The following is a 13,055-nucleotide window of genomic DNA, read 5'->3' as shown; positions in this document are numbered from 1 at the left end:
AACTAGCGTTCGGCGCCATCTTTTATACTACTGTGCAAACATATTTTGATATTGATAACCATTACATAATAAACCACAATGACACTCACTAGATGGTATATTCCTTAGTCAAATTACGTAACCGAATATCGACTACAACTATTAAAGGAGTATTACACACTAAATCCGAAAAAACCGATTGCTATTCATTTGAAGCCACAGAAAGGCACATGAAGAAATTCAACAAAAATTTGTATGTTTTTAAAAATAATAATGACTGTGAAAATATTGAAGATGAGGCAATTGAAACTGAAAAATAATTTTACTTTGATTTTTGTTCTATTATTGTAATTACGTATTTGTAATTACAAATATGTCAATGTATGTGAGTTCTTGTAACTAAGAAAATTGTTTATTAATTATAATTATATGAGCAAAATTATGAAATCTGCCTTTTTTTCTCTGTTTTCTACTGTTTTTTTAGGCGAGTTGTTTTTAGCTTTTTTGGGTTGGCATGGCAACACTGTTCAGTTGCTCTTTTTTACGTCAAGCTTGTTGTAAAGTGCGGACGAAATAGTTTTAAAAATGGTTAGTGTGGTTTTAAAATCTTATTATTGCTATTTAATCTTCCAATATATTTTATTTATATTTGATACAATCATGTCATGTTAAGCACTTTGTTTTGGAAAGACTTAGATTTCTATGATTTGCATTATATAGGTTAGAATTATAACAAGAACTAAGTGCTGAGAAAATACAATTTTAAATGTAGATATTTTTAACATAAACAAAAGGAAACCAATATTAAGTGTTGTGTATCTACCTAGTTAAATAAATATAAATATTATATTATTATTATTAAAATACAGAAGTGTCAGCCTGAACTTAGTTTTTCAGCTTTTTATGCCGAATTTCTGATGTTCATTTGATAATATTGATTTATGATAATTATATCCATAATTATGTCTGACCTGCGATACCTAATCTGTTCTGTTACGCTTTTACACGTAAATAGCTTACCTGAGTTTTATGAAATTTATACCTACCTAATTCAAGACCCGAGCTCAGTCATGAGCTAGGTACGTCGCTTTTACGTGTGCTTAAAGTCTGGTAATAGGTACCTACTTCATAGCAGAATATTTCAATTGAAATTATCGCAGAGACAAAACTGTATTTAATAATGATGTATGGTTTCAGGGAAAAGTGAAGTGTTCAGAGTTGCGCACGAAGGATAAAAAAGAGCTTTTCAAACAGCTAGAAGAGCTCAAAACTGAACTAACAAGCTTAAGGGTGGCTAAAGTTACTGGTGGTGTAGCTTCAAAACTGTCTAAAATGTAAGTCAATCAGAATGTAGTTTTAGAGACATTCATTTTAGAGAGTGGTGTTTAAACAATAAGCTTAAATCATGATACTATTATTTAATTTTTAATGCAAATTTTGATTAATTATTTTAATCTATTAATGTTTACTACATAAGCTTAACATTTTAACACTAGGGCAATTTTATTTAATAGACTGCAATAATAAGACCACTCTACAAATCAGTAAGATAATATTAACCAATCATGCCAACCAATATCCTCTGAAGCTACTCAAACAAATACCAATGAAAAATGATGGAATTGAGGCATAATTATCTGTCCATATTATAAATTATTGTTGATAAAAGAAAAGAAACAATAGATTAATACTGATAAAAATTTGCCAAAGGGAATCCAACTTTCTTATGATAGAATATTTTAAATGAAATTGTTATAGGTGGATGTCTAATAACAAACAAGTAATAGAGTTTCATACATGTTTATAAAGTTATTTTGGGAAAACTCATTAGATTTTTTTTTATTCATAGTTACATTTTGATCTTAAATGAACAAGATATCTAACGAAATTACTTAATTGAATAAACTTGAGATTCTTCTTTTAGGCGATAGGCTAACAACCTGTCACCATTTGGATCTCAACTCTATCACTACGCCAAACAGCTTTACATTGCCTATCACTCTTTTCAAGACTGTTGGCTCTGTCTTCCTCGCAAGGGATATAGACATGATTATATGTATGAATAAGAATTAATACTTTTTTAAATTAAAAATAAGTTTGTAAAAATCCCATCATTTTATTGTAATGTGTAAAAGCAAAAAATGGTTATTGTGAGTTATCCTTGGAAGATAGACAACTATCACAGACTTTTGTATTAAATTTTACAGATTAATTTTATTAAAGATCTACAAACAATGCCATCATACATTATTTTGTTGTAGGTAACTCAAAGATTTTAACAGCATTTTCAAGTAAACTCCCCATAGGCATTATTTTTTCAGACATATTGGACTAAAATCGACATAATATTATCAGAGTGAACTTAACCTATACTTATTAAAAACTAAAACCCTTTCTCAGGAATCATCCAGTACTATTTGAGTTAACCCAAACAGATAGGGCAGGGGACTTTGTTTTATAATATGAAGTGATGCATAATAAAGGTCTCCCAACGTTTTAGGTTTTTTTTTAATATTATTGGTAATAATGATTTGTGATCAGTAATTGAGTGACTCACTGACAGTACTCTAGTAAATATTTTTGTGTTCTGTCTTATCCATTAATTTAATTGCTCACAATTATTTCTGTGACTTTATGATTAAATAAATAATAATACATATTTTTATTCCTTACAGACGTGTTGTACGAAAAGCAATTGCCCGTGTATACATTGTTTATCACCAAAAGATGAAGGTTAACCTTCGCAACCATTACAAAAACAAGAAATATAAGCCCTTGGATTTGAGGCCTAAGAAGACCAGAGCCATGCGTAAAGCTTTGACTAAACATGAAGCCAAAATCAAGACAAGGAAAGAGATCAGGAAAAAGTCTCTTTTCCCTCCTAGAGTTTATGCTGTAAAGGCTTAAATTAAAATAACTACAAGAAATTTAGTGCTTTTATTTCACAAAATTCGTCTAGCAAGATACCTTCCTTTTTTGAATGCATTAAAGACCCTGTGCCCTGTATATGGTAGGCCAACGCATTGGCCTGACGTGTAGAGTTATTTTGTGAAATGTTTGTGATGTGAATAAGGCGGCGCGAACGTTGGCCGGTGTAGAATAACTAACCATTTCTCAGTAAATATGGCTTTATTCAAAGTATGACTTTGAGCATGTGACAGAAATGAAATGTTCCTTTTATGATAAAAGGTGTCAAAGCTAATGTGGAGGTTGCATATCACCACAGCCGGCAACCTGAGTGCTGTCCGTTTTGAGCACATATCAAAGGATCTTGGTGCGTTCTGCAAACAGCCTTCACAAATTGGTCTCATAATTAGAGGTGGGTTGGCGTTTAAACTTTAAGCTTATATCAGAATACTATTTTTTAATTTAAGAATTAGATTTACTTTTTTAAGAGCCACACAATTTTCTATCGGTTACTAGTTACTAACTAGTAACCGATGGAAAATTTTAAGCGTAACTAGTAGTTACGCTTAAATTTTTTACACTTGGGCGATTTAATTCGATGGACTGCAAAAATTAGAAAAATCCACAAATCAGAAAGATATCGACCAACCATGCGAGCCGGCATGAACGTCAAGATGACGGAGCCACCTCACAAAACACAAATATTGTCGAACCAGCCCTTAGTAGGTACCTGGTTTGTACCTTTTGGTACCTATATCAAAAAATTTTGTACCTCAAAGAATTCAAAAATATCGATTGTGATATGTGGTTCCTCCATCATGACGTCAAAATGGAGGAACCACCTTCGTTTCTTATAAAAATATAATGTATACCAATGTGTATGTAAATGTATGTATGTAAAAATGAAAAAGTGTTTTTTGTGTAGTAAAACTCAAAATGTGCTGGATTTTAATGAAATAACTTTTAAGAAGTGTTTCTCTATGTTAATGTTTCGCCGCAACAAAAAATATAAATATTGTGATATTATTTTAATCGTTGAATCTACTAATGATTTTGGATACCATAGAGAATGTATGAAAAAAATAACTGTATCTATGATCTAGTATGTATATGATTATTATATACATATCTATGATCTAGTATCTATTGACGCGTGCGCAATGGCTTCAAATACTCGCACAGCTGGTACTCGCCGTCCTTGTCTAACAAGTGGCGTTACGCGCTAACTCTCTTTCACTTTATCTCGGATACCTCGAGTTTTTAACAGCTAGCAACCCTAATTTGCGGCCATTTATTCACAGGCTGCGATATATCATCATATTAAAAAGGTAGGCAGAGACTACCTCTTTCCACTTGCCACGATCCCTGCATACTTCCTTTGCTTCATCCACATTCATAACTCTCTTCATGCAAGCTCATAACTTATAACTCATAGCTCATAACTCTTTAGGATTTAGTACAAAAAATTATATATATTAATTATTTAAAAGCACAATGCTAATGTTATGTTATTAAATTATACGAGGATTCAAATTGTAGAATAGCCCATCAAATAAATTTTATCGACTTTGAGATAATTTCTTTAAATGTAAGAAATAGTTTTATTTAAATATTAGAACTATTATTTATAACTTATTGAAATATATTTGGTTATCTACAACTCGTTTAAATAACATAACATTTACATTGTGCTGTTAAATAATTAATAAATATAATTTTTTGTACTAAATCCTAAACGCCTAGAACTATTTTGAAGTAAAGTTTTTGTTTAATTCATTTTGCTATTATTAATCACAGGCACTTCTGTCATTTTCTTTTTGTTACTTATTTTCTTAAAAAACGATTATAGCGATAAGATCTTGGGAGGTACTAACCAGGTACTAAGTGTCCGTGTGGTCATCTTGGCGGTATACATTATATTTTTATAAGAAACGAAGGTGGTTCCTCCATTTTGACGTAAAGATGGAGGAATCACAATCGATATTTTGTAATTCTTTGAGGTACAAACTTTTTTGATATAGGTACTAAGGGCTGGTTCGACAATATATATGTTTTGAGAGGTGGCTCCGTCATCTTGACGTTCATAAGAAATTGTCCACAATCTGCTTTAGTCTAATTTAAAACGTTGAAAAATCTATCTCGTAAAAATAAAAAGGTAAATGTATAACCAATTTAAATTTTGCTAGAAATATCTTAACGAAAATTATACTATTATTACCACCAACTTTACTGAACAAATAAAAATAATTAGCTTAAGCCGTTAAGGAAAGCCATTTTTTTAAATAATTTAAGATTCGGTCAGTTAATTTTTTAAGTTGATATCTGTACAAGACATTAAATTAATAACTGTCATCTGTTCGTTGCTATTCGTCAACCGAGAATGTATGTAATATCGACTAGTCTGTTGTTATTAGGACAACTAGGTAGCGAGAGCATGGAATTCATATAAGTGTAAATTGTTTTACTACGCCTTTAACGTAATAATCATCATAATATATACATTTCACTATATATAATCACGTCTTTTTCCTTTACGAGGTAGACACCTAACTGCCTTGAAGACTGAAAGACCGCGTCCGTGTAGAATTAAAGGTAGCGGCGCGGCGGGCGGGGAGGTAGACTAAGAGAATGTAACTGAGTAAACTTACTTAGTTGGACTGTTATACCACTATGCATATTATGTTTCACATAACACTTATGCATATGTTTGCCTTTTCGTTACACACACACAACCAACGCACTTACTTCTTGGCTTACAAATTAAGGGGAATTTCGATTGTGTGCGTACCTAGTTGGCGAGGTCAAAATGTTAGTGTTATACATTCTGTGGCGACATCTCTACGCCACAAGTCACAACAACCAATTGCTGCCGCTACAATTCCTTAGGTGTGCGTTTACCTCACCTCGCGCCAAAGGCGGCAGACTTATATGACTATGCTGATAATATGTAAATAAAAAAATAATAGTCAATTAACAGATAAAATCATTTAATAACATGATTTTCCTGGCGAAAGTTTGTAAAATATTCCCAAAACTATGTATATTTGATGGGAAATATTCCCGGTATGGCCCTGACTTCTCTGGAGTTCCCGGGTTGCACCACCCATGGAAAAGGATTGGGTAAGTCAAATTTTTACACGAAGCGACACCTGATCTCAGCTTTTGTAGAGGAATCAAACCCATATTGGATGATGGTGACACATCCATTCAACAACCAAAGCTCTAAACAATTTAATTACATATCAGAATCTAAAAAGAGCAGCCTTTTCAATACGTGAGACTCTTCAAGGATAGCCTGCGGTTGTACAAGTATTGAAGTCGCTGCCTGTGTGAGCCGGCCGTAGTTCAGATTGCGTAAAATACGTTCATAGTTAAAAATGTCCAAACTATTACTGTCTTAAAATTCGTCGTGTTTCATTTTTTTACGGTACGGATATGACCAGAATTCTGATGGTAAGCCTTTACTGTCCCTTTCTCTTTTTACAAAAGCAGTGAAGGATGATACACAATTTCCAATGAAATAGTTTGCCTGTCCAAGAATTGCCAAGTCAAGATGTGGATTGGAAGGTTGTAGTGTGACAATTTTTATATCTAGACTGTTTGTGGAACGTTTAAGATCATCAATCATAGGATTTGAATCTGACGCAACAAATATGTACTTAATGTCGCTTAGTTTTTTCAAAGCTCTCTTCACTTGTCTGAAACAGAAAATAAAATCTAAAATAATGGAAATAATCAAACATATATAGCTTTCGCCTAGCATAAAGTCCTTCTCCGTACTCCACACACTTATACCCTCCATAGTTAAATAAATAAATTAATAGGTATAGCGTAGGTAATACCAAAATGGTACGGTCTTAAATTGTTTTTTTATTTATGTTTGTAAACATTTAGAGTTTCATTTGTAAAGACCGTATTTTTGCTATTTTCTTATATTTCTATTAAGTGCCGTATGGTTCCCTGCACCAATACAAAAAAGAATAGGACCACTCCATCTCTTTCCCATGCATGTTGTAAAAGGTGACTAAGGGATAGGCTTACAAACTTGGGATTCGTTTTTTAGGCGATGGGCTAGCAACCTGTCACTGTTTGAATCTCAATTCTATCATTAAGCCAAATAGCTGAATGTGGCTCTGTCTACCCCACAAAGGATATAGACGTGACCATATGTATGCATGTAATTTATTCCTGCCGCTATAAAGAGGCATTTATGAGTTGCGGGCCTACCAGGCAGAACGAATCCAAAACATAGCATTAGTATTAGTTTCTACAAGAGTGGAACAATTTGTACAGTGTGGTTACAGGCACTTCGTTAAAAAAAATTTGGTATTAATAGGACCAATCTCTCTCTTACCCTTAGGCCTTTTACGAGATCACAAGCGTAATGTTGCGGCCGTTCAGCCTCCATGGACAGACAGACACTTTGACTTGACATTTTAGATGAACAAAACTGACTGACATATCGATGAAGGAAAGGACCCTTGGCCCGTTTAGGTAAGGTTGTACTTAAGTGAAATAGCAATATTGAAACTATGCTTGGTCGCGAGTTCGCAAAAATTTAAGCTTAAAATAACATTTAAAACATAGCAGAAATCAACTGCTAAAAAATATATATTATCTATTAAATGGCGATACGCAGATTATGAATTGAGCTTATTAGCTCAACTCAGACATTACAGAACTGTAGCCTTAATTAGCATATCCCAGGGACTTACTTAACAATGTCCATTTTATCTGGAAGACACATAGAAATTGTCAATGGCCCTTTTTCATTTTTATAACCAACACATTGAGGAGCAGCAAACAACATGGGACTATCATGAACGTGTCTGCATGCTTTAGTCCAATCTGGCCCATTTCTAAGATGAATACCAAGAAATCCACCTCCACTCATATTGTTCTTTATGAAGTTCTTAGATTTTGTTTTGAATTCATCACTCCATGACAAATACTTTTGTAAATATATATTCTCCTTTTGAACAGGAAAACTTGCTGGAGCACCTGTAAACACATAGAAATTGTGTCTGTTTCCCTTACAAAGTCAACAATCTTTTAAAAACTTTGACAGTGTTTGGATATATGGCATAATAATATAATTGGGTTTCAAATAGTGACAAGTAGTTAGCTCATCGCCTAGAAGAACCCAAATTTCTTTAGCCTTTCCACTCATAAGGTTTTCTTCTCTGCTACCAGACCAGCATGGAAGCTAAGATGTTTTGACGTTGTATGGGCTTTGTATAACACACTTGTAAGGAGTAGATTAGAAAGCGGAGCTATTGTATGGAATCCATATGAGACCAAATATAAAGATATTATTATTATTTTTATATACTTTAAACACACTAGCAGCATGCACACTAGTACACTCATTAAACTGTTGCGTGTGTTTTGATGCTTGGATATTTTTAAAGTTTGTTTAGCCGATTTTTAAAAAAATTGACTGAAGAAGCAGTCTTGACACTCGTAGGAAGCTTGTTTCAGTATGTAACAACACAATTAGGGAGAAAATTTTGTAGTGGATTCTTTTTAGCTTTCGTGCGCTCCTCAGCCGCTTATTAGTAGAAAGTTGAAACAGTGCTCGAAGGTCTGCCACAGTATAGTATCCTATGAGTATTTTATAAGTTTCAATTAATCTTCCTCTGCTTCTTCGCGTCTCAAGTGTTGTTAATTTTAATTCTTTTAATCTACACTCATATGACATATTTTGCAGTGATTTTACCATCTTTGTAGCTCTACGTTGTACATTTTCAAGAAGTGTTTTATCCTTCTTAAAGTATGGGTCCCAGATCACATACGTAAACTCTAACAATGGTCTTATAAACGCTTTATATATTTTCTAGAATATTTTTGATGTGAGAGTCACAAACGATTTGCGAACAAGATACAGCATAGGGTTAGCCTTCTTGACAATATTAACTATATGTGTCTCCCATTTTAAATCACTGGTTACTGTTATGCCAAGATCTTTTTGTGAGCCTACAGAGAGTTTAATTCTTTATTGCCCAGATAGTATCTGTTACGAGGATTCTTCTTCCCTATGTGTAAAACAGTATTTGTCAGCGTTAAGTGACAAAAGCCAATCTTTGATATATCGTTAAGCGCTTTTTGTATTTCTGCGGATTGCAAGTTGGGATTGCCAAAGAATTTCGTGTCATCAGCAAACAGTGAGATGGGTAACTGCAACATTTGTTTTAGATCCGTCAAATATAGGATGAAGAGGAGCGGTCCAAGAACGGAGCCCTGTGGGACACCACTGAGTTCAGCTCACGGACTTGAAAGGATATTGCCCAGTCTGACACAAAAATATCTGCTAGTCAAAAAATCTTTGATCCATGCGAATAGTTTTCCACAAATGCTGTATGCTAGATGTTGTAACTTATGTAAAAGTCTCTGGATATGTACACAGTCAAAGGCCTTCTCAAAGTCAAAATATACAACATCAGTTGGCATACCACTATCATGGTTTTTTATCCATTGGGATAAACATTGCAGTAATTTATATATGATCGAAAAAATTCAAAATAAATTTCTTAGATTCTTGTATCTAAAGCAGTATTGCATTTATCCCTTTTTCCTGCTTATAAATTTGTATTGGGGATGGTAGGTTACTACAGTTTAGAGGTAAGTCTGAATGTGACCCTTATGAAATATGTTTTCAAAATTCTTAATTGCAAAACAATATTTATACAAAAAAGAATAGGACCACTTCATCTCTTTCCCATGGATGTCGTAAAAGGCGACTAAGGGATAGGCTTACCAACTTGGGATTCTTTTTAATGCGATGGGCTAGCAACACTATTTCAATCTCAATTCTGCTGCTGAACTAAAGCTGAACGTGGCCATTCAGTCTTTTCAAGACTGTTGGCTCTGTCTACCCCGCAAGGGATATAGACGTGACCATATGTATGTATGTATGAATTGCAACAGCCAGATACTTCAAAACTGTCAGTGCCGGATGAGTTTATTTCTAGAAGATTTAAAATACCACAATCGAGGACAGATCTATCCGAATACTCCCCTGGCACTAGAGCACTGCACATGTGAATTACATGAAGGTATTTTTGGACGTGTTTAACTGTCCCTTCGTGAAATTCACAAACAAGGTATATTACATATAAGTACTTAAGCAATGTTTCTTTGGGATAAGCCTGTAATAGATAAATGAAAATAAATAAGTTACTATCATTTCTAATGTGAACTATATGACAATGATAAATTAAATTTAATATAAGGCTTTTGAAAAATTGTACCTGTAAAGGCAAGAACTGGCCAATCTCCAGAGGAATATTTATTTTTCCATTTATTCATCATGTCTTTATTATGAGCATCATAATTCAATGGTCCATAGAACTCTGATCCAACAAAGTTAATATTAAAGGTATCCCAAAATGGTCCAAATGGGTTTCCTGATTTAGCGTTACAACTTTCATTTTCTTCACCAGCTCTTTTTGTGTAGCAAAATGAAATTCTTTTACTACTCGGCCAAAGTATAGGTGCTATATCTATTATAAAAGATTCCATTGTTATAACTTTATGAAATGTCTGAAGGGAGTCAACATTAAAATATGTATCAAAAGGTATCTGAATAGACTTTGACTCTCCATATCTGTATTCAACCCAAGGGGGTAATATTAATGTTCTGTTAATGCCTTTGCTAAAAGCTAGGGCTCCTAAGAAATGATCAGCTTGATTCCCAAATCTACCTGTAATAAATAAGAAACATAAGACTTGTTACTATTACTCTCTTAAATTTATTTCTTTATAGTTTTTTGAAAATTTCGTTTTTGGCAATTATTTTAATTCTTTACATAGTCATTATTGCTTACCAACAAAAATTTAAATTCGGTATAAGTTCTTTGCTTTACCCAATGGTAGATCATTATCTCATTATTATGATAATCATCATAATAATATACCTAACAGAATTTTGTACATTAAATATACTGAGGGAAGAAACACACATTCACTTAGGCCGGAAATAATATAATAAAACACCAAAATAATTAAGACTAAATGAAGAAAAACATCAAACACAAAATTTACATTATGCACATTATCAAAAGTTAATAGACAATAAATTAAGTTTTATGGTGGTCTTTTTAACTTACCCATGCATGGACAGTAAGCAATATAACCGTTTCTGTCATAACTCAACGAAGTTGTGGTTTTCGACAAAAATGCACATAATAAAAAGAATCCAATTAAATGTTTTCGCATTATTACAGTTCGTTCAGTAAATGTACGGAAATAAACAGCCTGGCGCAATTCTAAAGAAAACAAGCAATTGTTTGCATGAAACGATTAGGGATTTTTAAAGCGTTTGTGTTCGAAAGAATATAATTCAATAGAGTATAGACAACTGGCGGCTTTTGAAATTTGTCTTTGCCGGAGGATTACATATAAAACTTTAATGTTATTAAATTTAGTACCTATTAATTGTAATAAGTGTGATTTACATCTCTAGCTCCTATTTTCTTGATGTTGGCACTAAGGATGGCGATTCTTTCCGAAAAAGGTCGATTTTTAAATAGATGCGAATCGTTGGCGGGCGAATCGATTCACAAAAAAATCAAAATCTAAAAGATCGATTTCCGAATAGTCGAGTTTTTTCAATATTGCATTAATAATCTGAAAATAAATATCTTTAATGAAAAGAAGATAAAAAACATAATAACTGGTCTCTCACCAGTAAAATCAGTTTTATTTTGTTCAGGGAATTAGCTAATAATATCAGCATAACGGTTTGGACTCTTTGGTAGGTTTTCAGCTAAACCACTGAACTGATCTGCATGAAATTTTGCACATCCATAGTGTGGAGCAGGATATAGTGTATTATCCCGGTAAAACTATAGTTTTGTAGCGGGAGCGATGTTTCGGCTCACCCGGGCCAGCCGGGCTAGGTGTTATGCCTGGGAAACAGCGGCTCCAACGGTCTTGAGTCGGAAGTTGTATTTATGCTCCCATCCGTGTTGTTTGCGCGTATTGGCTAAGCGCGTCAATTTCTTCACGATGATTGATAGTAGATGTGACATTAGTGATGTCGCCACAGTTTCGTGATTATTTCCCTCGCCGTAAGAACATCGGCAAGTTAGTATTCAAACTAATGTAAGTATATATTATATAACTTTGAAGTCATTGATACATGGCCTAGGTGGGATTTGAACCAATACCGATTCGACCACCAACGGTCTTCATATTATATAATGGAATAAATTATCAGTGTAGTAGTAGTATAGTATCAATACTTAGTAGTGACATATAGTCAATCCAATCCTCCTTAAGAGAAGCCAGAGCAAATCCACTAATCCTTCATCGCCTTTACCAACCAGTAACTCGGCGACACCTCGCTTGGCTATGCAAGCTAGCACTTCTATGTTAATTAGATATAAAATATCATAACGTCCTCAGCCCACAGTCCTGCCCCTAAACGATCTTAACACATTCACTGCCACCACGATTTTCTTGAAGTTCATCGAGATTATATAACGCCGCCTTATAAAACGGAGGACACCGTTTTATAAGGCGGCATCTCGATGAACTTCGATCTTGGCGTGTTCACGGCATTGCACTTCAAAAAAAGTGAACACGCCGCGCGTGTCCATGGCACTGACTGAAGAGAAATTCTTTATATGGCTATTTTTCGGGTTTTGCAATGTTTTCCGGTTAGTATTTCTTGTTCTGAGCGAAAGTAAAGGTGTTTACAATAGTTTGGTGAGTTTAATTACTTGGAATTATGGCAAAAAATAGATTATATGGTGAGTAATTGCATTATTAAGTAATACTGGGTTCTCAAACTTGTTTCACTAAAATCCCCACGCATAAATGAATTAAATTTGCTGTTATTGTAAACTCTAATATTAGAATTGTTAATTGTATTTGTTTTACTATTATATTGAGTGTCCATTCTAAACGTATTTTCAATCTTATATAAGTTAGGTAATTCATTCAAATAATTAAACTTTTAAAAAGTTTGTTTACGTTATTTATATACAGTCACGTATTATCGTAATGTTGGTTGGTTGGCCAAGTCTACTTGACTGTTCACAACCTTTAATTTGCAACTGGATAGATTTGTGCTACTTAAGTACTTCACTCGTGTTTTTTTACTACGCTTTTATTAGCTTGGGTTGTATGTATGTAACGGACTCTTTGAGCTTAATTTTCACTGG

At 33.6% G+C, this 13,055-nt stretch overlaps 2 protein-coding genes across 2 annotated transcripts; one reads left to right on the top strand and one right to left on the bottom strand.

Annotated features, from left to right (window-relative positions):
- Positions 1 to 458: 458 nt before the first annotated feature.
- On the top strand, positions 459 to 2,906 carry LOC106143068 (large ribosomal subunit protein uL29). Its single transcript, XM_013345041.2, has 3 exons — positions 459 to 567; positions 1,177 to 1,313; positions 2,655 to 2,906. The coding sequence occupies exons 1-3, from the start codon at positions 565 to 567 to the stop codon at positions 2,884 to 2,886; spliced, it is 372 nt and encodes a 123-aa protein (XP_013200495.1). The 5' UTR covers positions 459 to 564; the 3' UTR covers positions 2,887 to 2,906.
- Positions 2,907 to 5,856: 2,950 nt separating this feature from the next.
- Positions 5,857 to 11,309, bottom strand: LOC106143065 (GDP-fucose protein O-fucosyltransferase 1). The gene is made up of 4 exons (XM_013345035.2): positions 10,995 to 11,309; positions 10,137 to 10,589; positions 7,602 to 7,887; positions 5,857 to 6,584 (listed from the first exon to the last, which is right to left on the bottom strand). Exons 1-4 carry the CDS (start codon positions 11,101 to 11,103, stop codon positions 6,284 to 6,286), a joined length of 1,149 nt encoding a protein of 382 aa, XP_013200489.1. The 5' UTR covers positions 11,104 to 11,309; the 3' UTR covers positions 5,857 to 6,283.
- Between the last annotated feature and the right edge of the window lie 1,746 nt (positions 11,310 to 13,055).

The sequence above is a fragment of the Amyelois transitella genome, chromosome 2 (genome assembly GCF_032362555.1).
Source record: "Amyelois transitella isolate CPQ chromosome 2, ilAmyTran1.1, whole genome shotgun sequence".
Lineage (NCBI taxonomy): Eukaryota > Metazoa > Arthropoda > Insecta > Lepidoptera > Pyralidae > Amyelois > Amyelois transitella.
The sequence above is the reverse complement of the archived record's forward strand: the minus strand, read 5'-3'. Positions and strand labels throughout refer to the sequence as shown.